We start from the raw sequence: 23,204 nt of genomic DNA, 5'->3' as shown, positions 1-23,204 counted from the left end.
AGCTACTGAATACTTGTATGTGGTTATAATTAATGTTTTATCTGTTGCTTTTATATGTTCTCTTTTTTTCTTCCTGTTATTTGCTTGTTATTTGCTTTTTGGGAGCCTATTGTTACATCTGGCCAAGGACTGCAGATGGAAACTAGACTTCTGGCTAAATCTGGCATATTTACAGAAATGTTTATTAATATGCACTGTCCCTGTCAAATAAATAATTAAAATAAACAACCTAACATTTCCCATTGGTATTCCACTAATTAATACAGCTGATGTCTGACCTTTGATACAGTTATTCATGGCCCATTCCTCTACTCACAGCAAATATTATTTTGATTATTAAATATAGATTATTACTATTCGATTTTACTGAAAAGTTATGAAGTAATGCAACTTAAATGTATTGTAGGCCTTAATTAGCTTTTCTAATGGTTAACCTTACAGGAATTTACCTTCATAGGTTTGTGTATGAAACACGGTCCTATGACATTAAATACGAGAACATTTTATTGTGATCTTTTAAAGTCATAGCAACTAAATTATGTATATTTTTTTAGGTTTGCTTGTGAAACAAATAAAATATAGATCTATCAAATCAAATATGGGTAGATTTGATTATAGATCAAGTTGAATAATTCCTATATTGTTTATATACCTTGCTCTGATGCGTTGCTCTCTTTCATATAAAGAGGAAAGAAGAAAAAAGTATGCGGAGACTTTTTGGAAGAAATATTATAAGTCATATCTATCTAATGAATAGTTACTTGGCCACGCCCCTCTAAAGCAACGTTGCATCAGATTTCTGCAATTTCCGGGCACGTCACTAGCCAGCCGGCTCCTGAGAAGTCACAATAGCAGACACGTTTACCTTGAAGTTATCTCTGCCGAAAATCGTTTTGGGTTGGAATGGCCGATGATAGTGTGGTGGACAAAATGAGCGAAATGCAAGTAGACGAAGGGAAAAAGGTGATTATTCAAATAGCATTATAATGACCTAACTTGTTTAGCAGCTAGCGTAACTATTAGCAATCTGTCAGCTTCATGCTGTCACAGCCTTGCGTTAGCTACTGTAGCTAGCTAGAATATTAAGCTCAATTCTCAATTTTACACTTCCAGAAACCACAAGACAGGTTCCGATAAAGCCCATATAAAAGGACCTCTATGGACCGCTTTCGTTTCTGAAATCCAACAGATTTTACAGCTACATAATGGCTCGAAAACGTTTGCAAGTTATCGTTGCATTCACATTATGTGATTACATATTCTGTGTTAATCGATTTATTTTTACCTTGCCAGAAAGGAGCTGGCGGTGGCAAAGACGGATCGAAGAAGAAGGCTAAAGGTGGTGCAGGAGAGTCTGCTGCAAAGGGGGAGGTGAGTTTCATTCATAATTTCTAATCACTTTTGTCATTCATGTATAATGACAAAAGTGTAGCATACAGAAGGGCAGTATAGGAGAGTATTGTCATACAATGAGACACAAACACAGCCACAGTTACACGCACACGCACACGGGCACACTGATGTTCAACCATGTTTTCCTCATCATCATGCTGCATGTGTTGTGTTTCAGCTCTCCCCTCCACCATCGTACATTGAGGAGCGTCTTTCTCTCTACACAACGCTTAAAGCTGAGCACGACGCGCTGCAGGCCCAGAGGGCTGAGAGCGACAGCAAGCCCATCAAGGTGACCCTGCCCGATGGTAAAGTGGTGGATGGTGAATCCTGGAAGACCACCCCCTATCAAGTGGCCGCTGGTATTAGGTCAGTTTGGGACATGTTTTGCAAGTTTAAACCTTATTCACTGTTGTTCTTTCGTCATGGCTCAACAAGACCACCCCCTATCAAGTGGCCTCTGGTATTAGGTCAGTTTGGGACATGTTTTGCAAGTTTAAACCTTATTCACTGTTGTTCTTTCGTCATGGCTCAACAAGTACAACTTGAGGGCTCCAATGCTGTCTTTGGGATCAATGTTCTTCCCCATCAGACAATGAGATTGTGGATTTCGCCACCAGCCCCCGCATTTCTTATAATTGGTTTATTTTCTAATAGTAAATTTGGTTGGTTAAACAACACACACACACAGACACACACACAACTTTCTTTTGAGTTTGTTATTCGAAAGGAAAAGTCCTTACAAATGGATTACACTCAATGTCATTTTTATTTACGTAATTTTTTTTCCTTCAGTCAAGGTCTTGCTGACAACACTGTAATTGCTAAAGTGAACAACAGCGTCTGGGATCTGGATAGACCATTGGAGGAGGATTGTAGCCTACAGCTGCTAAAGTTTGATGATGACGAGGCCCAGGCGGTAAGACTCTTTGACAATATTACTCATAATATTAGTAGTATTAAATAGCAGACGCAGTATGAAGATACAAAAGAAGTTACGGCTTAAATATTGGGTTCATTTGCAGTTCATCCAAGCCTCAGGAGCAATGTTGCATCAGCATCGCATTACCGGGCAACGTTGCCGGAGATAGTGTCGTAGACAGGGTCGACAGTTCATCCTTATCACTAACACAGTTAAACTATAAAATAGTTTAACTGCATTCCAAAATGTACATTACGCATTCTGAAATGATTTGCTTCAAGGCCCTTGAAACTGCGTCACCTTGCAAAAATAATGGAGTCATGTAGCTGTTCATTAATGATGGGATGCAGGTACAGCTGTGTCCTGAAACCAGAGTAGACCCCATTTAATAATAAACAACAATAATGTGCAAACGCTCACTCCTTGATGAGAGCATTATAATAGTGAGACGTGGTTGCCAGCATTTTTGGCAACCAAGCCCAGGATGTGGTTTGTTATTCTCCCTTAACAACTAGGGTGGTGTGAGAGTTTAACTTTGTCTTGGGCATGAGAAAACACTTTCACACCAACTGTCTAGCAAACACGCACAGCGTCTTCGCTTCCGGGAATAAAAAGCAGGATAGAATTCATTGTTTTCTATATCAGTAAGGCCATGAAATTAAAACGCAATTAATAAATAATGGAACAGATGCTTCTTTGCTCTTGGACATCCGTGGTTTTTTCTGCATTCCCGCAGGTCTACTGGCATTCCAGTGCCCACATCATGGGAGAAGCCATGGAGAGGGTGTACGGGGGCTGTCTTTGTTACGGGCCTCCCATTGAGAGTGGCTTCTACTACGACATGTTCCTTGAAAACAGCGAGTAAGTCCCAGAGGGGAGGCCTTGGGATTGGGTGTTTTGCTGCTTGATCAGTTGTTTTTTAAATGTGATTGTTTTTCTTTCTGTGTATTACGCTAATAGGGCCGGTCGTCAAGTCGTGGATATTTTACATGAAATTCGCGTTGTCAAACTGGATTTGTATTTTTTAATTGGCATGATCATTCAGTCAACAGTCTTTCATTTGTAAGCTTGGCCATGATGCTTCAAACGAGGGGATTATTATTGCACTTTATTGAAGCATATTACTAGAATAAAAAATGGTCCAGAATGTTCCAGAGAAAATCTTAAGAATATTCACAGAAAAACATGTAATTTGTTTGACCTTGCTCTAGAGGGGGTGCGTTTCCACTCCGAGGCGCGCTTAAGATTGCTGTCTAATTAATTTCGAAATCGCCTTATTGTCATTTTATGCTAATGCAACCGTGGGACGCTTTTAGCTAGCAATGTACAGTGTCATTTTGACTTTGCAAAAGACTTACGCAATGTCATTTTGAAATTGCATAAGCCCTCAACTCGGAAATCAGATTTTTTTAAATGTATTATTTCAATAAATATAACTAGTGGAAGGAGGCTGCTAAGAATCGGTGGCCGAAACAGATACACCCTCTGAGACGGATTTGGCAGTTTTTTCCTTCCCAGGCAGTGGATAGTCAGACTTCACAAACTCACGTTTGCAAAGTTATTGGACGGAGTTCCATCTATTCGCACATGAAAGACTCTTTCAAACTCGTTTGAGATTTGCTTTTCTTTTCATCACTTGAATGTAGATCACAACCTTTCACTCTTTCCATTTCTGAAGTTCTGCAAGCTTGCAGACTTCGCCTTTGTGACAAAGCTTATGACTGCATGTTGTCAGCTCCTGAAACTGCTGCAGACTCAATTAATGTAGATGGACTAGGCATGCTTTTAGGACTTGTACATCAGAATGCATCATGGGATGTTTTCATGGCGATACTCCACAACTTTGAGACGACCCAAGAGTGTTGTTGTACAGTAAAATCCTAAATAAACGTAAACATACCGTAACCTAACTTACGGCTGTGCGATATAGACAACCTTTCTCGTTTGAGCTTTGCTTTTCATTTCATCACTTCCCTTGAACGTAGATTGCATCCTTTGACTCTGGTTCCGTCTCGGACTGTTGCGGGGGGTCGATTTTCGTTGCCTGTTGTGCTCCTGTGTTTGTTTTTGTAATCGTCGAGCATGTATAGTGAACGTAAAGCAAGGTCCAACTGACTTAAAATACTGCCGTGAGGTAAAACAGCGATAGGACCGATAGAGGGACATATCCATTTATAGAGATTTCTCTCTCCATCAAGAGAGATTTCTCTCTTCGGATGAGAGCAGTGGCGGCTGGTGATCAAAAATGTTGGTGGGGCACAGTAATAGACAGGGGGTCTGGGGTCCCCCAGACCCCCTGTCTATAAAAAATTGAATTTAATAGATTTGATGCATTTTGGGGATGGCCACTACCTATTACCTATCACCTACTATTCATTCAGATTCATAGCCTACATCCTGACTGTCTGAGTCTCAATGTCTACTTCAAATGCAGTTAGAAATATGGGACAGTTGCTTAATTGTATTTATATGCTACAGGCCGAAAGACTAAATGAATATGTAACTTACTTGCTCCTTTTAAGTATAACATTGCTTGGGGAGTCCAATTCCTCCACTGTAAAGGGTGGACAGTGCTTACAACTCTCTGCTAGTTAGCGATCTATCTCTTCTCTACATGTAGTTGTGTTGCATGAATGCTGCTGAGGGAGGTAGCCTATTTGATTGATTCGCTGAATTGTCCAATCATGTGGTGATAACAAAAATGAAAAGCGATACCATTGGCCTGGGGCGCACGCTGGTGCGACCCGAGGGCGAATTTTCTTGCGCCAATGAAAAGCTGTCTCTGCTTGATAGACAGCAAAAAGTTAGCGAGCGTACATTGACTTCAACGTGGCCGGCGCCCCTGACTTGGAGGAGGGCTTTATTTCGAATGACCAATAACTAGCCTAGCCCAAAATCATTGACGTTCAGACGCATTTAAATGGTTGCTGGCAGTGACAAGTATCTCGCACGATTAAACGAGGATAAACGCTATGTATTTTTGTTGATTTATTTCGTATTGATAATAGTTGATTAATAGTTGGGAGATATATTCAAGTGAATATTTCACGGAGGGGCGGCGCCCTAGCGCCCTCTATTGACCCACCGCCACTGGCCGAGAGGTAAAAGAGAAATCTCTATCACAAGGGATTTCTCTCTTTTTCTCTCGCCCTTTTGTTACTAGTTTGAATGCAGAAGCTCATCTAAACTGTTCCCCTTGCAGAGGAGTTTCAAGCAATGACTTCCCGGGGCTGGAGAACCTGTGCAAGAAGATCATCAAGGAGAAGCAGCCGTTTGAGAGGCTGGAGATTAAGAAGGAGACCCTGTTGGATATGTTTAAGGTCAGTGTGCACGTTTGACGAAGCAAGAGTACGCTATTCCCACAATCTGGGCTATGCACAAGTAAGCACAAAGGAAAGGCAGGTTTATTTATATTATGGATTTAAAACATTGATGGCTATGCAATGTGCTTTACCACAGAGTATGCATACATAAGAATAAAAAATAGAACATAATCTACATCCCATTTGTTGAAGTATAAATTAATTATTAGTCTATAAATGACCATGGTGACCAGATGAATAAATACGTTACATATTTTCTATTTATATTTATTTATTGATTCGACCGGCATACACGCACTCTTCTGCAAACATCCTCTCTGTGCACAGCGACTTTTGCTTTGCTTTCTCAAGCTACTTTCTGTTTTCATCACTCCCTCGCTCAACAGTACAACAAGTTCAAGTGTCGTATCCTCAACGAAAAAGTCACCACTCCAACCACCACTGTTTATAGGTTAGTCCACACCCTAGCCTTTTTGAATATCTACATGCTTTGTGAAATTGAAGTGCTTTCTCCATCGTCATTCATTTATTCATGCTTAGGAAATGATTGGGTTTTACTTCTAGAATAGCCCTTGTTCGAAATAAAGTTTTAAGTAGGATATTATTGACCTGACATGAACTCCGGTTTGCTTCTTTTCTTTTTGCATTTACCAGCCCTTTTTCGCAGTTCAGGGATTATTATGTGAAGTTTCGTTTTTGTAAGGTTTAATTAGCATAATAATAATTACTGACACTCACCCAACCCTGCACTCTTCAAAGATCCCCCTGAACCAGTTCCATTCCAGTTCACCTTGTTAAGTGGGTATCCTGTGTGTGTGTGTGTGTTGTAGGTGTGGTCCTCTCATCGACCTTTGCCGAGGCCCGCACGTGCGACACACTGGCAAGATTAAAGCCCTGAAAATCCACAAGGTAAACGCAACATTTATTTCCTTCCGATGTGTAAGAGGTGTAGCACTATGTCATTGATTACACACCAGATGTAAACTAAATGTATTATACAGTTAAAGGTGCTGCAGGTAAGAGGTAAATCCATCTTGCCTGTCAATAACAGGTGAATGAAATGCAACACCCTCTCACTGGCGGAGGAACATGGGCAGGGAGGGAGAGGGACATACTGTTGGCGTTCTACATTCAAAATGTTAATCTTTACTGCTCCACTCTCTCTTCCCATCTCTCAAATCGTACCAACAGTACCTAATACGCAGGATAAAAGGATTGGTATTTATGTCCTGAGAATGGCCGCTATAAATGTGTACCCTGGTTCTCCAGAGCTCCTCCACATACTGGGAGGGGAAGGCGGACATGGAGACCCTGCAGAGGATCTATGGGATCTCCTTCCCGGACACCAAGCTGCTCAAGGAGTGGGAGCAGTTCCAGGAGGAGGCCAAGAACCGGGACCACCGCAAACTGGGGCGGGTATGGTGCACTGTTTATCCCATTCCCTTTCATTGTCATGTGTAGGCACTGTGCCACAGTGTTGTGGACGAGAAGGTCATTTCACACTCCAATTACATGCAGTGTGTTAAGATTCCCACAGGAACCTTGTAAGGAACGCAGTAACCAGGTTTCCTAACCGCCATGTAAACATCAAACCCCAATTATACAGCCTTGTTTTCCCCCAGAGTGCGCAACCAGGTTACAACACCTAGTAACAAACTGTTGATCCATGTTACCGCATGTTAGTTCACTTCTTCAACTGCCCATGGTTATGTTAACACATTCATGATTCTGTTCAGGTGGTTACTTTGCCCAACCGGGTCTCTCTGTGCTAGTCAACCTACGAATGGATGCGAGTTGCAAAAAGGGGAAATGAAGGTGACGTGTCCTGCGTGTCTTCTCTTTAGGAACAGGACCTCTTCTTCTTCCACGACCTGAGCCCGGGGAGCTGCTTCTTCCTGCCCAAAGGGGCCTTCATCTACAACACCCTGGTCCAGTTCATCCGAGTGAGTCCGAGCTTGCCGCGCACACTAGGTGGAAATGGAGAAACATTGGTTCCATTGGCATTGGCGCTCTCCTTTGAAAACCAGTGTGACTTTTCTTATTCTTTATTCAGTAACGGGTACGATGAAAGATCATGCATTACTGTTGGCAGTTCACTTTGCATTTCACTCTGCAAGAGAGGTCTTGACAAGTTCCTTAAATGTACTCAGTTATATTGTAATGTAGTCCAAGTAAAGTCTGGACCTGGAAATGATATAACAATATTTCATAGAAAACCTGAATATCTCTCCCATTTATCTTTTTGAATAACACACCCTTTTCCACCATTGGCAGAGTGAGTACAAGAAGAGGGGCTTCCAGGAAGTAGTCACGCCCAACATTTACAACAGCAAGCTGTGGCAGACCTCCGGCCACTGGCAGCACTACAGCGAGAACATGTTCTCCTTCGAGGTGGAGAAGGAAACCTACGCCCTCAAGCCCATGAACTGCCCCGGACACTGGTAAAGCAAGGCAGCCAGATGAGTCACTGATAGCCACGTAGCGATCTACACATCGCCAAGGAAATGTATTTAAATTTTTTTCTCAAAATGTTTGCGTTTTTTGGGGGATATGTTCTAGTACGTAAGTTAATCGTAAAATAATGTTATTATACATGCATAATGACAATTATACTAATGATGAGGATGATGATAATCATTTCGAGTCATATTCGGGGACCAATCACCAGATTTCCCGATTTTTTTTTTTTCCCCCCAAAGCAATGTTCTTCAAAGGGTCGGTTCCGTGTTGTTCTGTTTTTGAAGGATTTCATTTTAAACGCTTGTCTCCCCCCCCAGTCTGATGTTCGACCACCGGCCACGCTCCTGGAGGGAGCTGCCCCTCCGCCTAGCCGACTTCGGGGTGCTGCACCGGAACGAGCTGTCCGGCGCGCTGACCGGCCTGACCCGCGTGCGCCGCTTCCAGCAGGACGACGCCCATATCTTCTGCACCATGGACCAGGTAAGACCTCTCTGATGGGGCGCCCTCACACAGGCCCAGCACTAGGGCTGCACGGTTTGGGGAAATAATCCAATTGCGATTGTTTCGAGCAATATATATTGCATTGAACTAGATTGCAATTTAGAATGCGATTTTTCTTTTTAAACTTCCTTATGTTCTGTATTATTCACTAAACACAAGCAGTAAATCATTCTATAGTATGACCAACACGACATTGGCAGCAGTCAACATATAAACTGCTCTTTCCTTTAGGCCAGGCCTATGTGTGCAGATGAATTGATGCATGAATTGATATTATAACATCTTTATTTAACTATTGAATTGTATTGAATATAAAAAAAAATTGTTGCAATTTGCAAATCGCGTTCTATAACATCGCAATGTCGATTTGAAATCGATTAATCGTTCAGGTAGACTCGGCCCAGTTCAGGGGCAAAGACAACGCTTTGTTGCCTCATTTTCATTTGGTGCGGTTGGCGTTGACGGGGCTGGGCTTTGTCAGGCAAACAGTTGATGTAAACCCATGTCAGGATTTCGAAGGGTTCCATCGTTTGTTGGAGCGAAACTACACGGGATACTTGCGCCTCTTTGTTGCGGACAATAATAGCGCAGCAACAACAACTTTGTACGGCCTTGTTTTTTTTCATTTTTTCTTTGTTTGTCCCTTCAAATAAAAATAACCCCATTTCCCCTATTCAGTCACTGAATAATTTAGAAACCTCAGTGTTATTGTGAGAGACCACAACATTGCTTTATATAGTCGTTCAACCATATTTCGATGAGTGCTTTCAACTCCTGATTGCACCACATCAAACCGTCTCTCGTTTGAAAATGAAAGTTCCCGTATATACTGCCCCAGTTTGTAGGAGAAGTGTATATTCAACCCACAATGCATTGTTGTTTGATGCGCATCCTATAGTTGTGTCGGATCACGTTCACACCTCAAGCCACCTCAACCAGAGTTAAATTTAAAGCAGAACAAGTCCCCAGTTTTCAAGTTGTCTAGAGTTTGTTTGTTTGACCGTACCGGAGCTCAAGTGAGAGTTCGCACCATCGTAAACAAACGGTACTATTGGGGGAAACGCTCCAGGGTTGGAATCACATGGCAGAGGTGTGAAAGCACCCTAATTTTTCAGGTCTTTGGATTTTTTACCTCTGCTGGAAGGAAACGCTTCAATCAAATACCAACATTTTTAATTATAAACGGCTCATAAAGGTGAATCAATATCACAGGGGAGAAGTACATAACAAAAATGGCAGGGAAATGTATAAAATAAGATTAACAAAGATATTGCAGGGTTGTTACTCTAGGTTGTTAGAGGGTGTCATTTTTATAGAATTCTGTAGCTGGAGTATCTCAAAATATCCTTTCTACTTTGTAGTCTTATCTTTTTTCTGGAAATTACGTCCAACAATAATTGTAATTAGGCTCGTCTGACAGTCAATGCAAAAAAAGAAATCCATTTTGGATTTGTCACCTTCGTAAATTGCTGCTGTCTTTTCACTGGCATACAAACGTGAAGAGTTGTCTTCCCAATTGGAGGCAGCGCAAATGCACATACAATCACACCCCCACACACACACGCACACACTGTGTCAGTAATGTCAGCAGTTAGACGGTACAATTACTCGTCTGTTCCAAATTTAAGTTGCGCAAGCTGCCTCTAAATGACATGCAGTTCACGGTCTGCGTTGGTTTGAAAAGGTTACAGCAATGACAATTGTCTTCCTAATGATGTGTTTAGAGTCGGATGACAGACACATTATGTCCCTAGATGGAAACGTGGGTTCCTCGCCGCATGTGTACGAAGAGTATGAAAGGTTGGAGCCTAATGGCTTGCAGCCCCTGAGCACGATGTAGCAGCGACATGCAGTTTAAAAACAGAAAGTTTTCCAGTGTTTACCGTCACTTTTTCTCTTCCGAGCTTATTTAGCAGAGGCTTTTATCCAGAGAGACTAACGGTGAAAAGCATACACATTATAATGAGCAGGTATGTGTAAGTGCATCTTCCTCAAGGATGCCTATAGGTGCACTGTGGACATGATGGGAATTGAACCCAGAACCCTTTCTCGCTGGGAGTAGGAACACCCTGCCATCCCCTAAGCTCTCTTGCCCTCCACCGAGCCACATGAAGGGTGACGTCTCGGTGTGATTCGTCCTCAGATCGAGGAGGAGATCAAGGGCTGCCTGGACTTCCTGCGCACCGTGTACCAAGTGTTTGGCTTCACCTTCAAGCTGAAGCTCAGCACTCGGCCTGAGAAGTTCCTGGGGGAGCCCGAGGTCTGGGACAGGGCAGAGAAGGTGAGCAGAGGATCCATAAAGAGGTCATTCTCCTTTTTGATTCGGATTGTGGGTCGCTCTCTAGCTTCGCCTCGCTAGGCTTTTGCAAGGCGAAGAGCCGGTTTCGAAGTCTCGTGGGTGGAATTACGACAAATATTTATAAGCAAGTATTAATTTAGCTCGACTTTAATTATTCAAAGGTAAACGCAAGCCAAGCTTGACTAACTACCGCTGTAGCGTTGTAGACATGCTCTGACTGATGCTACAAATTGAAAACATAATAATGATAGAATATGTATTGTATTGTTAATTTGTCTCCAGGCGTTCTTTCAATCGGCTGCATGCGATTTGCCGTTCAAACATATCGATTTTCTGCAGATTTACTACAATTATAACATTGAGAATAAACACTATTATTGCAATTTATATTTTCTCTCTCCTAGAAATGCAAATGTGTTCTGTGAACAGTGTGTTCGGTTGAAGAAGTACGAAGAAATCGTTATGCATTGCAAAGAGTTTGGTCACTTGTCGATAACAATTGTTAAATCTTTGCAGCAACTGGAGAACAGCCTGATCGAGTTTGGTGAGAAGTGGATTCTCAACCCAGGCGACGGTGCCTTCTACGGACCAAAGGTACACCAAAACAGCCACGCCACTTATGCATCAAACACAGAAATCCCAATTATGTCTCAGAAACCGCCACCCCACTGATGCCTCAAAAACAGAAACCCCACTAAGGCCCCAAAAAACAGCTGCCCCACTAAGGCCTCAAAAACAGCAGCTCAACTAACGCCTCAAAAATCAGCAATGCCAATTCTGTCAAAAAAAAAAGCAACCCCACTAAAGACTCAAAAACAGCAACCCCACTAAAGCCTCAAAAGACGGCAATCGCACTGAAGCATATGGAAGGATCCAAACTGTCATTTTTCTCATCTTTCCCTCTTTCTATTTCGCTTGCAGATTGACATCGAGATCAAAGACGCGATCGGCCGCTACCACCAGTGCGCCACCATCCAGCTGGACTTCCAGCTGCCGATCCGCTTCAACCTGAGCTTCGTCAGGTACAACACTGCATATTTTCTCTGCCCCCCCCCCCCCCCCCCCCCCGAGGATGCCAGCCACCTCACACAGATTCGATAGAGATGTATAAAGATAGCCTTGATGATTCAGTGTGAGGTGTTCATGGTGTCGCAGTGGCCATGAATTAGATTGGCATGCTGCAGTATGACACATGGCGCACACACACACACACACACACACACACACACACACACACACACACACACACACACACACACACACACACACACACACACACACACACACCCCTGCGGTAAACCGTGACAGTTGGTATTACCAGAAGTAACTGTGTCTGTGATTTATTTATGGTACTTATTGTGTTACGGTTCCCATGTGTTGCACATATTGTATCCCTCTCCTATTCTGCCCTTTTTTCCCCCCATTCACCGCGGCCGCTGTTCCTGTTTGTTGTGCAGCCACGATGGCGATGACAAGAAGAGGCCGGTCATCATCCACCGAGCCGTCCTGGGGTCCGTCGAGAGGATGATTGCTATTCTGACGGAGAACTACGGCGGCAAATGGTTCGCATCACTAATCACCGCCATTGTGTTTTTTCTATGTATTTTATGCAGATTTGTGTATCGGGTTAACACCAACGCTCGCTTATTATTCATGCGGGGGGGGACGCTACGGGAGGACCTCAAAGCGCTCTTGTTGACTTTATTACAAATTCCACCCTGGGAATGCACTGTTTGTTTCGTTGCAGCGGGTTAAAACCCATTTTTGTTTTTTTTCCTTAAACGACAATGAAAAAACGCCTGGTTATAATCTCCATATTTAAGCAACATAAACAAATCAGAGGGCTGTTCTTTTTGTTGCCGGCGTAAACACTTGAGCTCCCCGCGGACGCCATCTTGTCTGGGCCGCGGCGCCCAAGACGCTGAATGTAAATGTGGTCTTTGTCTCCCACCACAGGCCTCTGTGGCTCTCTCCCCGCCAAGTCATGGTCGTACCCGTGGGACCCACCTGCGAGGAGTACGCCCAGAAGGTAAACAAGGCCGCCCCAATGTCAGGGCTCCACCATAAAAACACCCTGCTGAAGTTGGAATTAGTTGTGTCATTTCTCTGGACGTTTTGTGTAACAAATGCGCTCCGGATGAATTCAAACGAACAGCGCTCGACGGGAACGCAAAAATCCAAAAAGAACCACAACCAGGAGGTGACGATGAACCCAGGGGTGGGGTGCCGGAATAGGGGCCGGGTGGGGGATCGGGAAGAGGGGTCGGGTAGGGGGATTGGGAAGAGGGGTCGGGTAGGGGGATTGGGAAGAGGGGTCGGGTAGGGGGATTGGGAAGAGGGGTCGGGTAGGGGGATTGGGGAGAGGGGTCGGGTAGGGGGATTGGGAAGAGGGGTTGGGTAGGGGGATTGGGAAGAGGGGTCGGGTAGGGGGATTGGGAAGAGGGGTCGGGATGGCGTGTGGGTTCAATCCCAATACCCTCCAACCTCAAACGCACCTACCCCATCCCCCCCCCCGGTGGGGGGTGGGAAGAGTGTTCCGGTGGGGGGGGGGGAATCGGGATTGAATTCGAGGCTGCGGCGGCGCGCTGGGAAATAAGGTCGCGCTGCCAAACGGAATTGCCTTTACAGGGAGCCAACAATGAGGGCCGCGTGAAGAGCATGTCTCTTTAAGATGCAGCGCGGCGCCGTCTCCGGTCCTCAGGGACGGCGCTCCAGACGCAAGGTGCCCCGATTCCCCGCATCTGATCGTCTCGGCTCTCAAGACGAGAAGAAGGACGCGCTTACAAAAACAAGAGAGAATATGTCTGCTCTAATAGGCTGGAGACGTCTTCTTCTACGCCTCCTCCTTTTTATAGTCATCGGTGCGTCGTTGTAGTTTAGCATGCGTGGGTTTAGCGATGGTGTATAATGAGATACTGTGTGTGTGTGTGTGTGTGTGTGTGTGTGTGTGTGTGTGTGTGTGTGTGTGTGTGTGTGTGTGTGTGTGTGTGTGGCAGGTCCAGAAGGAGTTCCATGGCGCCGGGCTCATGACTGACGTGGATGTGGACCCCGGCTGCACACTGAACAAAAAGATACGCAACGCACAGCTGGCCCAGTACAACTTCATCCTGGGTCAGTCACAATCACTCTGTCTCCGGTTTACCTCTCTTCTGTTTCTGTCCTAACTCGCCCACTCGCACTCTCTCTTCTTCTTTCAAGTCTCTCTTCCCCCCAATCTGTCTCTGTATCTCTCTTGCTCCCTCTCTGTCTTTCTCTTCCCCCCCCTCCACTCATCCCCTCTCTCTCTCCCCTCTGTGTCTCTCTCCCCCCCCTATTTATCTGTCTCCGTCTACAGCTCTCTACAGCTCTCTCCCTGTCTGCCACTCTCTCTATTTCTCACTTTTTCTGTATCGTGTGTCTGCACCATCACAACCGCTAACCAATTACCTTTTTTTCCCCGTCCTTCCTCGCGTCGCTGCCCTACTTGTGGGGTTGAAGTGGTGGGAGAGAAGGAGAGGACCAGCGACACGGTGAACGTGCGCACCCGCGACAACAAGGTCCATGGCGAACGCAGCGTGAAGGACTGCCTGGACCGCCTTCTGGAGCTCAAATCTTCCCGGAGTCGGAACGCCGAGGAGGAATTCTGAGGAGCCTTGAAGCATTTTATTTCTTCAATAATTTTTTTTTTTTTTTGGATTAATCCTAAACTTCAGCTTTTTGGGGTCATTTAGGTCTGGAAAACTGTCGGGGAGTGGGGTTAAAGGAACAAACGGTTGCCTGGTCTTGAATGATTCAATCACATTTTCTATGGAAAACATCTGTGATGAAATTTCAGTTTCTCCCTGTCTGTATGCCACATGAACGTCAATGCCACTCCAATGTCATCGCCTTCATGCAATGAACTGCAATGAAAATATCGCTCTGCTTGCGAATACAAACACATTTAGCAGCTTTACACAATCGTTCTGTACAATGAAGATATAATTAAACTTGTGCTTGTCTAACTGTTTCATAAAGCTCCTAACTGTTAAGAGCTTTATGAAACCGTTAGCTCCTAACTGTTGCATAAATCAGGATTATAAATACGATGGTGTGTCATGTGGACTTAATGACCGTTTATATGTCACCTCTTCAGGGAATTGTACACAAGTTATACTTTTGATACAATTAAACCATTTTACCTTTAGTGAGTGTTGGCTGGCTGCAATTTTTTTCTGTTGCACAAATCAAATCTATGAAATTAGTTTGAGATTTAGCCTGAAGCCTAAAGAATCATGGTGCAGAGTCTCCCCTATGTGTGTCACGTTGCCTCTATATCAGCGTTCCCAACCATTTGTTTTCATTACGTCCAACAAGAACCAATTTATATCAAATTATTTGCAGTTATTAGGCCTGTGGGCCTATTTAGAAGATGGATGGTCTTTTTTGGACATCTCAGGAAATTTGACTTTGCCTTCACAGTCCATAAAAAGGTATTACACAATAGACAAATATATATCAAACTTCTTACGACAATGAATCAAAAACGAATATATAATGAATTATAGTTGAATAATAGGCTTCTGGGTTGACTGGTTACGGTTCTTCATTCACGGAGATAATCAGCAGACATTTACCGACAAGTAGATAGATGGAGATCACCAAATACCAATGGGGAATAATTTATAATAATGATTGATATATGTTCATCAGTCAATAATAAATAGGCTACCATTCAGATTGACTACTGATTACTGGTTAATCAAAGGTGTGTATTATTTTTGTGCTTAGAGCGTAAAGATGCAGCCCCTTGAAACGCACATTGGGTTGGTTTGATTTTGAAAGTTAATCCTATAGCAAATCCGGTTATTAATTAATTATTTTATTATTATACACGACTCGAGCTTCTAGCTCACAGCCAATCATAGCGTGGTCGTTGTAATTAGCTAATTACGACGCACACCTATGTCAGCCGCAGCTCTGTATTAAATAAGGCAAGTTGGTATTTTTTATTGTTGTAAGACTGAAATACATTGTGATTTTGTTTTTTGTTGAGTGAAGCTACCGATTTATAAAAATGACCCGGCGTTGCTTGGTTGTGTTTTTGTGTGTTTTGCGTAATCTTGACAAACGTGGCCTGCAACAGGGGAGCAGCGAGCAACCCAATTTGTTTAAGGCCTATTGTAGAAGCTGGTTGAAGTGGTTGCAATGTGTTTGAGCTGTTGGCTTCAGGTGAGCCTCGTTATGGATTAATGCACCGCACACACTGCTCTCCTTATCTCCTCCAACGCAGACTCTTGCTATCGGAGTCCGGGTTCTTTCCCCTCAAACTCTACATACGCTCCACTGGTGTTGCCAACACGGATTTACTGATGTTCACTGCACTGAAGAGTTTGTCCATGCAGTCCTTTGATCTGGTGGTTCTAGTGCTCCGGTTCCTTGCCTGTTGTCGTACTACTACTACTACTCTAATGTCAGTTCCATGATACTCAGCCACACTTTGTCACGCTCTGCCTGTACCAACAGTAACACCACGCAGTCTACCAAGATGATTCCCTGTCGGTAGAAACCCCCCCTTGTAGTTCCCATCATGAACACCATGATGCTCTTATGTTCCAACAAATCACCTAGCCATCATGCAGCCCATCTAGCTAGGTTAAGAGTACTAGGAGGCTGGCTTAATCGGTCGGTAACCCCCATGTCCTCTCAGTGATCAAGTATGTTTACATATCCTCTTTCAGGTGAAGAGGGACGTTAAGACAGTGGCCATGGTGCAGAGAATGAGATGAGAACTGATAAACATTTTGTCTGTTAAAGGGAGGCCACCAATCAAAAAATTACAGAATACCACCCGTCTTCGTGGAAGGTTGGCCGACGTCAGAGTCTCTTTTGGGAATATCTTAACTGAGTCAGGCATTTTGTAGTTGTAGCACTTCATTGCTTCAATTGAACTCATTCTCACAATTAAGTCGACACAATCATCTGCTAAATCTAAGTGCAGTGACCTGAGTCTCATCCCAGATGTGACTGCATTTTGGGGTATTTGAATGCCCTTTTAATTCAAATTTATAATGAAAAGCCCTGTCTTTCCAGCCGTGGTTCAAGATTGAGGTCTCTCCTGGGCTGAAGGGAGAGGTGCCGTGCAGATCCCCTGACTGGCCTGGTTAGCCTGGAGCAATGGGGGCTGTAGACGTGTTACCCAAGGTAAGCACTCATCGCTCCATTATAACCAGGGTGGCAGCTCTGATGGCCGTATTCTGATCACTGTGTAGGCCTGGACCTGCAGCTTTATAGTCTCTCCATGGAACTGGAAATAACTAGACTTGGTACTGACAAGTGAATGTATTGCCACATGCATATTATTTAACATGGGGTTTTATAAGCAGATTGGGCCGTAATCATGGTGTAGTCACCAAAAGTAGTAGACATTTGTTGATCAAAATGTCATCTAAATCTTCCAGCAACATTATAGCCAACATCCACTAGAGATGGTGGATGGTGCATGAAGACGGAACAAGTGGATCCAAGCCCACTTGTGTGGCTTGGATCGCATGTCGAACAGAAAGTGACACACTACACCCCATACACTGGTTCCAACTGATGGACTTAATTTATTTCTGTGTAACATGTCACATGTGAGCCCAGCTATTGTACTTCTAACACTACTAGCTGGAAGCCTTCTTTCAAAGATTGTCCTTTACCCTACTGGTGTTTTTGAGTTTCAAACTCTATAGGTCAATGCTTCAGAGATAATGACATTTAACAATTGTTGCGCCATAAATATACCTGCTTTTCTTTTGCAAATTGTTGTGTGTATTTATGTTTGAAAAATCCTTGGGGAAACAAGCATTATTGGAAGCACAAGAAGCATAGTGGATTGTTCTAAAAGCTAGCCACCCATGCACTCGGTTTTGAATTTGAAACAGTTCCAGGGGTTTGGGGGAGAAACATGTAAGCAAAGTGTAACAATTGACTGGCCAGCACAGTGTTAAACCGTTACCTTGGGGGGACCAGTCCATCTACTCACCTTTTGAGCCTGGTTCAACCTTCCTAGATAGTCTTTCACTGGTCATGCATCTTGTGCATAAACCCCTTTGTTTTCGGGCTCCAGATTATGAAGTTTGATAGCAGCTCCTGGTATAACTCAACCGGAACGCAATGCAACAATCCATCTCCACAGCTCGAGACATTTCCACATTTCTTATCCGATTTTTGGGTGCGCTTAGGCCCGTTGTGGCACATTTGAGAGTTTCATTTAATTAAAAGTTTGGCTTGTTCCCAGGTTCTGTGCTCAGTATACCCCAACTAATGAGGTCTTGATTTCAATTTAATTCATAAGTCTCCTGGAAGCCTCTGAAACCCCAGTGGTCCTCCCCACATCAGCCTCCGACTGAGAGCCAACCGTGCTGCTCCTGTAGCATTGAAGGTCCGTGAACTTTTGGCAACAATATCGAGCCCACATCTAAAAGGAACAAGGTCATTTTGTTTGCATGTGTTGGGGGATTGTGCCCACGTATTTGTTGAGCCTGTGTAACATGCAAGTTGTTAAATGGCGAGACAATAATTAAGGTTGATTGTTCCTTTGAGATTTTTTTTATGGTAAAAAAAAAAAAAAACCATGACTTGCCTCATCAAGCCATTAAGGAGGCATATAACTAAATTATGAAATGATCATTTGTAAATTATTGTTATTTTTCCATGACAATTGAATACTCACTAATTACAAGAATGCCAGAATTGCTGTTATCATAACCTGTCAATACAATCCAAATACACCTTGTCATGTGAATATTTCAATGATTCATAGATTTAATGTGCATTTTATCAACACATTTCCTTTTACTCAATTTGCTTTTAAACAATAGGTGTTATCGGATGAAAAGCTGCAGAATATCCCCTACAGAATTAATGCTGTTTTCTTTAGCTGCAGCAAATCAAAGTGTGATTCCTTTTATTCTTTACCAAGTAATTGTTTTAATGTGCTGGAAAATTGCTTCAGTCAATCCATTTAAAGGCTGCCTGCATACATCTGCACAAAGTTAACCATATCATGGATTCTGTTATGCTTGACATGTTTGTTGGTTCACATTTACGATAATATAATGCTTATATACAATTTCCACATGTTGAAATATGGTTTACTTTTAAGTAGTGAGCTGTAAGGGGGCGGCATTGGTAAAACAGTAATCCAAGGTTTAGTCATTCTAAAGTGAATCCGCATTAACATGGCCAGTAGGTGGCATACCTGTGCCAAACAACAAATGCCATGGTTCCATTTCGGTGGAGAGTGTCGGAGGAAAACATTTTGATTAGGGGTTATTGAAGAAGTCAATAGAGGACGGAAAGGGTCAACATTGGTGTGAGACATGCAGGAAGCGGTCTCCGGGGAGTCCGCGCCGCCATTAACTCCTGCTTCTCCAGTCTCTGCCAGAGGAATCCTTAACCCTCTCTCTCTCTGTATGCCTCACTGGCAGCCTGGCCATGAGGGGTCACAACGCTTCGCTGAACTGAGCAAACTTCTCGCTCGCTCTCTCTCTCTCTCTCTCTCTCTCTCTCTCTCTCTCTCTCTCTCTCTCTCTGTTCACACACGCGTGCACGCTCCCACACGCTCTCACAGACACACGTGCACACAGACGTACACTGGCGCACACACGTCGCACATGGGCGCGCAGTGTTTTGGGGGGAGGCGATTCAAAACTTTAGAACACGGACCCGACTTCTATGAAGTCTCTTGTTGACTTTAGAGTTCAACTAAGAACTCTTGTTTTAGACAAAAGAACTTCAGCCACAGCTATTTTTAGCAGATGAACTAGTTAAGCATGTGCACATTTAAGCATGTAGAAAATATTTTTGGGGATTGGAGAAAAAGGTAACTCATTTTCAAACTAAAGACAAAGGAATAATTGATAACGTACATTAATATATTCAGAATCATTGTGTTTATGTATTCCTATGGTTTGTTTTATATTTATCCGCTGGATATGTTGTTCCAGCAAGTCAAGTGAAGAACGTACAATACATTGGCCATCAACCAAGTTAAATAAACTTTGTTGAGAACATATTTAAGTTGTACACATTAACAGACGTTATACACGTTTTGTGCATGTCTGAGAGAGATGTAAGTCAGAGACATGGGGAGAGAGAACAGTGCTTGACAAACGGGGCTTTTAGAGCCCCCTGTTTTTAGAAGCAGCAGACTAAACTGCCGCTCCAAGGTATGTCCCCAGACAAATGCCTGCGCCTTTTCTTTTAAAATCTGTTTTTCTATTTAATGCATTTTCCGCTTGGTTAGAGCCAAGTTCAAGTTAGAGATATTTCATATGTCGAGTCGTGCCGTATGATGTAGTCCACAGAGAGAGAGAGGCATTTTTTTCCCTGGCTCTTTCCAACACTTCCAGCCAAAACCTCCCCTATGACACACTTCCAGTATTCCTCTCCCCGAATCTCCGCCCTTTCTTCCCTGACTAATGTTGCCTGAGGTCCTGAGAAATGTATATCTGCATTCTTACCAGCCATTTTTCTTCTCTTTTTATTGTTTCTGAGCTCCGTCCCTACAAACACACGCACGCACAGGAACACACGCACGCACATGAACACACACATGCACATGAACACACACACGCACATGAACACACAAGCACATGAACGCATATGAACACACACACACACACACACACACACACACACACACACACACACACCCTTCTACCACCGCTACCCCTCTGGATGAATGCAACCGAACCCCAAATTATGGTCAGCCGCTCGTGAAGTTAGTTTTGCTTGGGAAACCAGGCTGCCATCTTTAATATCGTAATGTTCCCAAATTATATGGTTCTAATTGGGAACCGTTTGATCACACGTTCTGGCATCTGGAACGTTCGCTCGGGACCCTCAAAAATGCTAGAGAACGACCTTTGACGCTGACCTGGTGTATATTAAAGAAACCACTTCACACCGAGTCGCAGGCTTCGCTTCCCCAGCGCCTCCCTGACTGTGTGTTTAACCCACGCTCACATTTACATGTGAATCTCCATGATGGAGGTCTGCTCCTTCATACCCCGTTTCATCACATCCATCCAGAGGAGACATCAATATCATCCGGACAAAGACAGGATGATGAATGTTTGGGGAATATTTCATGCGAACTGAAAGCAAACGTGTTGGAGCTCATTAGCATAACAATCATGGGAGTTGAATAAATCACACCGGTGAAACGCACCTTCCTTCCATCTCTGGATTAGCCCTGGGAGCGCATCGGGCATGAATAGATCAACCTCATTATAACCAAGGAGCAGAAGTTCATTACGCCCTTCTTGCAAGAAGGAACACCTACTCTTTCAAGTTCACTGATGGATTCTTGAGCAGTTGTTGAACTCAAAGCATCAAAGTCAGTTGTGACACAAAGTTATCGTACACTTGGATGTGGAAACAGCTACAGTCAGGGTTGGACAAAATGATGTAGTGTGATCACAAAAGTGATACTTTTAATGGTGCATGAGCCTGAATCATGTTTTTTCAGGGCAATATGTTGGGCCGAATCGGACCAATCCAAAGCCATTTTATCTGCAAAAAAGCTGTAATGTTCATCGTACAAATTCCTTTATACATTCCCTAATGAATGCAGTGTCTCTGCCTTTTAGTCCCTGCCTTATATGCAAGGGCCCGCAGTCTTTGTGCTGGAGAGCGATTTCACCCCGTCTCTATTCCTTCCCCTTTAAAAGCTGTTGTTCTTTCCACTACCTTCCTCCATTCGGTCCACGGGGGTAGTTTACTTTAGCCGTAAAGAAAAGAGGGGGGAGGGGGGGAGGGGGGGGTGTACAGAAAAGGAAAGGGTTTCACCAGAATACCCACAATGCACCGGTGGTTGACGGTGCTGATGAAGTTGAAGTTGACAGCTGCATAAATCACCGACCCATGGTGCTAATAGGTGGTGGTATAAAAATCAAACGGAGACCACCCATGCTGAGGGAACGGGAGCTTCAGGTTATATCTAGCATGCAGCATTGTACAGCCATCTGAAACCTTTATGCCGCCAACACACGCACACACACACACACGCACACACACTTACCGAGGTATGCACATGTACATGCATGTGTCCAATCACACACAAACACAAAGACTCAACCATGCACACACATGCAAACACACACAGACGCGTGCACTCAGAGGCATGCACACATTCATGCATGCCTAACCAGACACACACACACACACACACACACACACACACACACACACACACACACACACACACACACACGCACACACAAATCCATGCAAAGGCACACACACACACACACACAAACGTGGTCTTTTTCAATCCAAGGGGCTCTCTTAGCAACACAGGAAAGAGTCGTCTGGCATCCGCGGTGCAGTGATTCATATTTGGCACTTTCATAAAGGTTTCAAGCTGCTGGAGTTTTACGTCCATTGTTGCACGCCTCACTCCTCCCTCCCCCACTTCTCCAGGACAAACCTATAAACATTTCAAGGGCAATATTCAAACAGAAGTGAGTCCTTTTTTCCCCCCCCTCGCTCATCTGGAGCACTAAACTCACTGTTGGATACGTTTATTTTTCTCCCACCTCCGAGTTGTTTTATTCATTTCCAGAGTGAAAGGCACGCTTGTGTATGGTTCACTTTATCTCACGTAGAGGATAGATCACGGAGGGAGACTGTGTGTGGAGAGTGTGTGGGTGAGGGGTGGGTAGGGGGGTTGGTCGGGGGGGTTAAAGGACGTTGTAGCTGTCTTCCCCCACCTTTACAGTGCGTGGCTGTTTGTGATGGCTCTCTCTCTCTTTGTGGAGGAACAGGGAAAGGAAAACAAGAGCACCTCATGACACGTAGCAGAGCGGCCACTCAATAACAACGGTGGAGGTTTCACACACAGCCAATCTCCAATATATCTTGGGAGAAGGGCCCCTTGGCCGTGGGCTCGACCATGTGAAGAGGAGATGCAGACCCCCCAGCCGGCTCCTTGTCTCCCAGCCAGGCCCTGTTGTCACTGCTCATGGGGAAAAACTAAACAAGTAAAAAATTTAAATCTGAACATTTATTTCACTTTGAAATCATTTTCAAGCTATAGTCCGGCTATTTCTGATTCTCCCTCTCTTTCTCTGGATTCCTGGAATATACTCTTCCAGTGTATGTATATATATATATATATATATATATATATATATATATATATATATATATATATATATATGTATATATATATATATGTGTGTGTGTATACACCGGGGTCTGACTATTTTGCATGGTCTCAGCTCATTATGTCCTCCTGCCCCGTGTTAATTTAGGTGCCAGGAATGCAGAAGCTTGCCAAAACACGCAGCGCAATAAA

At 43.8% G+C, this 23,204-nt stretch overlaps 1 protein-coding gene across 1 annotated transcript; it reads left to right on the top strand.

The window, feature by feature from the left end:
• The first annotated feature begins 827 nt into the window (after window positions 1-827).
• Window positions 828-15,062, top strand: tars1 (threonyl-tRNA synthetase 1). Its single transcript, XM_079757269.1, has 19 exons — window positions 828-963; window positions 1,294-1,371; window positions 1,571-1,761; window positions 2,188-2,311; window positions 3,051-3,175; window positions 5,517-5,634; window positions 6,024-6,088; window positions 6,468-6,546; window positions 6,907-7,053; window positions 7,482-7,580; window positions 7,912-8,078; window positions 8,415-8,577; window positions 10,742-10,879; window positions 11,414-11,491; window positions 11,819-11,919; window positions 12,355-12,459; window positions 12,854-12,926; window positions 13,894-14,008; window positions 14,375-15,062. Exons 1-19 carry the CDS (start codon window positions 904-906, stop codon window positions 14,521-14,523), a joined length of 2,175 nt encoding a protein of 724 aa, XP_079613395.1. The 5' UTR covers window positions 828-903; the 3' UTR covers window positions 14,524-15,062.
• The last annotated feature ends 8,142 nt before the right edge of the window (window positions 15,063-23,204 follow it).

Source organism: Pollachius pollachius, assembly GCF_949987615.1.
Source record: "Pollachius pollachius genome assembly, chromosome: 1".
Lineage (NCBI taxonomy): Eukaryota > Metazoa > Chordata > Actinopteri > Gadiformes > Gadidae > Pollachius > Pollachius pollachius.
The sequence above is the reverse complement of the archived record's forward strand: the minus strand, read 5'-3'. Positions and strand labels throughout refer to the sequence as shown.

Coding starts and splice junctions, on each gene's coding strand:
- tars1 (XM_079757269.1), top strand. CDS start 904: ATGGCCGATGATAGTGTGGTGGACAAAATGAGCGAAATGCAAGTAGAC. Junction 964..1,293: donor AAGTAGACGAAGGGAAAAAG/GTGATTATTCAA, acceptor TTACCTTGCCAG/AAAGGAGCTGGCGGTGGCAA. Junction 2,312..3,050: donor ATGATGACGAGGCCCAGGCG/GTAAGACTCTTT, acceptor GCATTCCCGCAG/GTCTACTGGCATTCCAGTGC.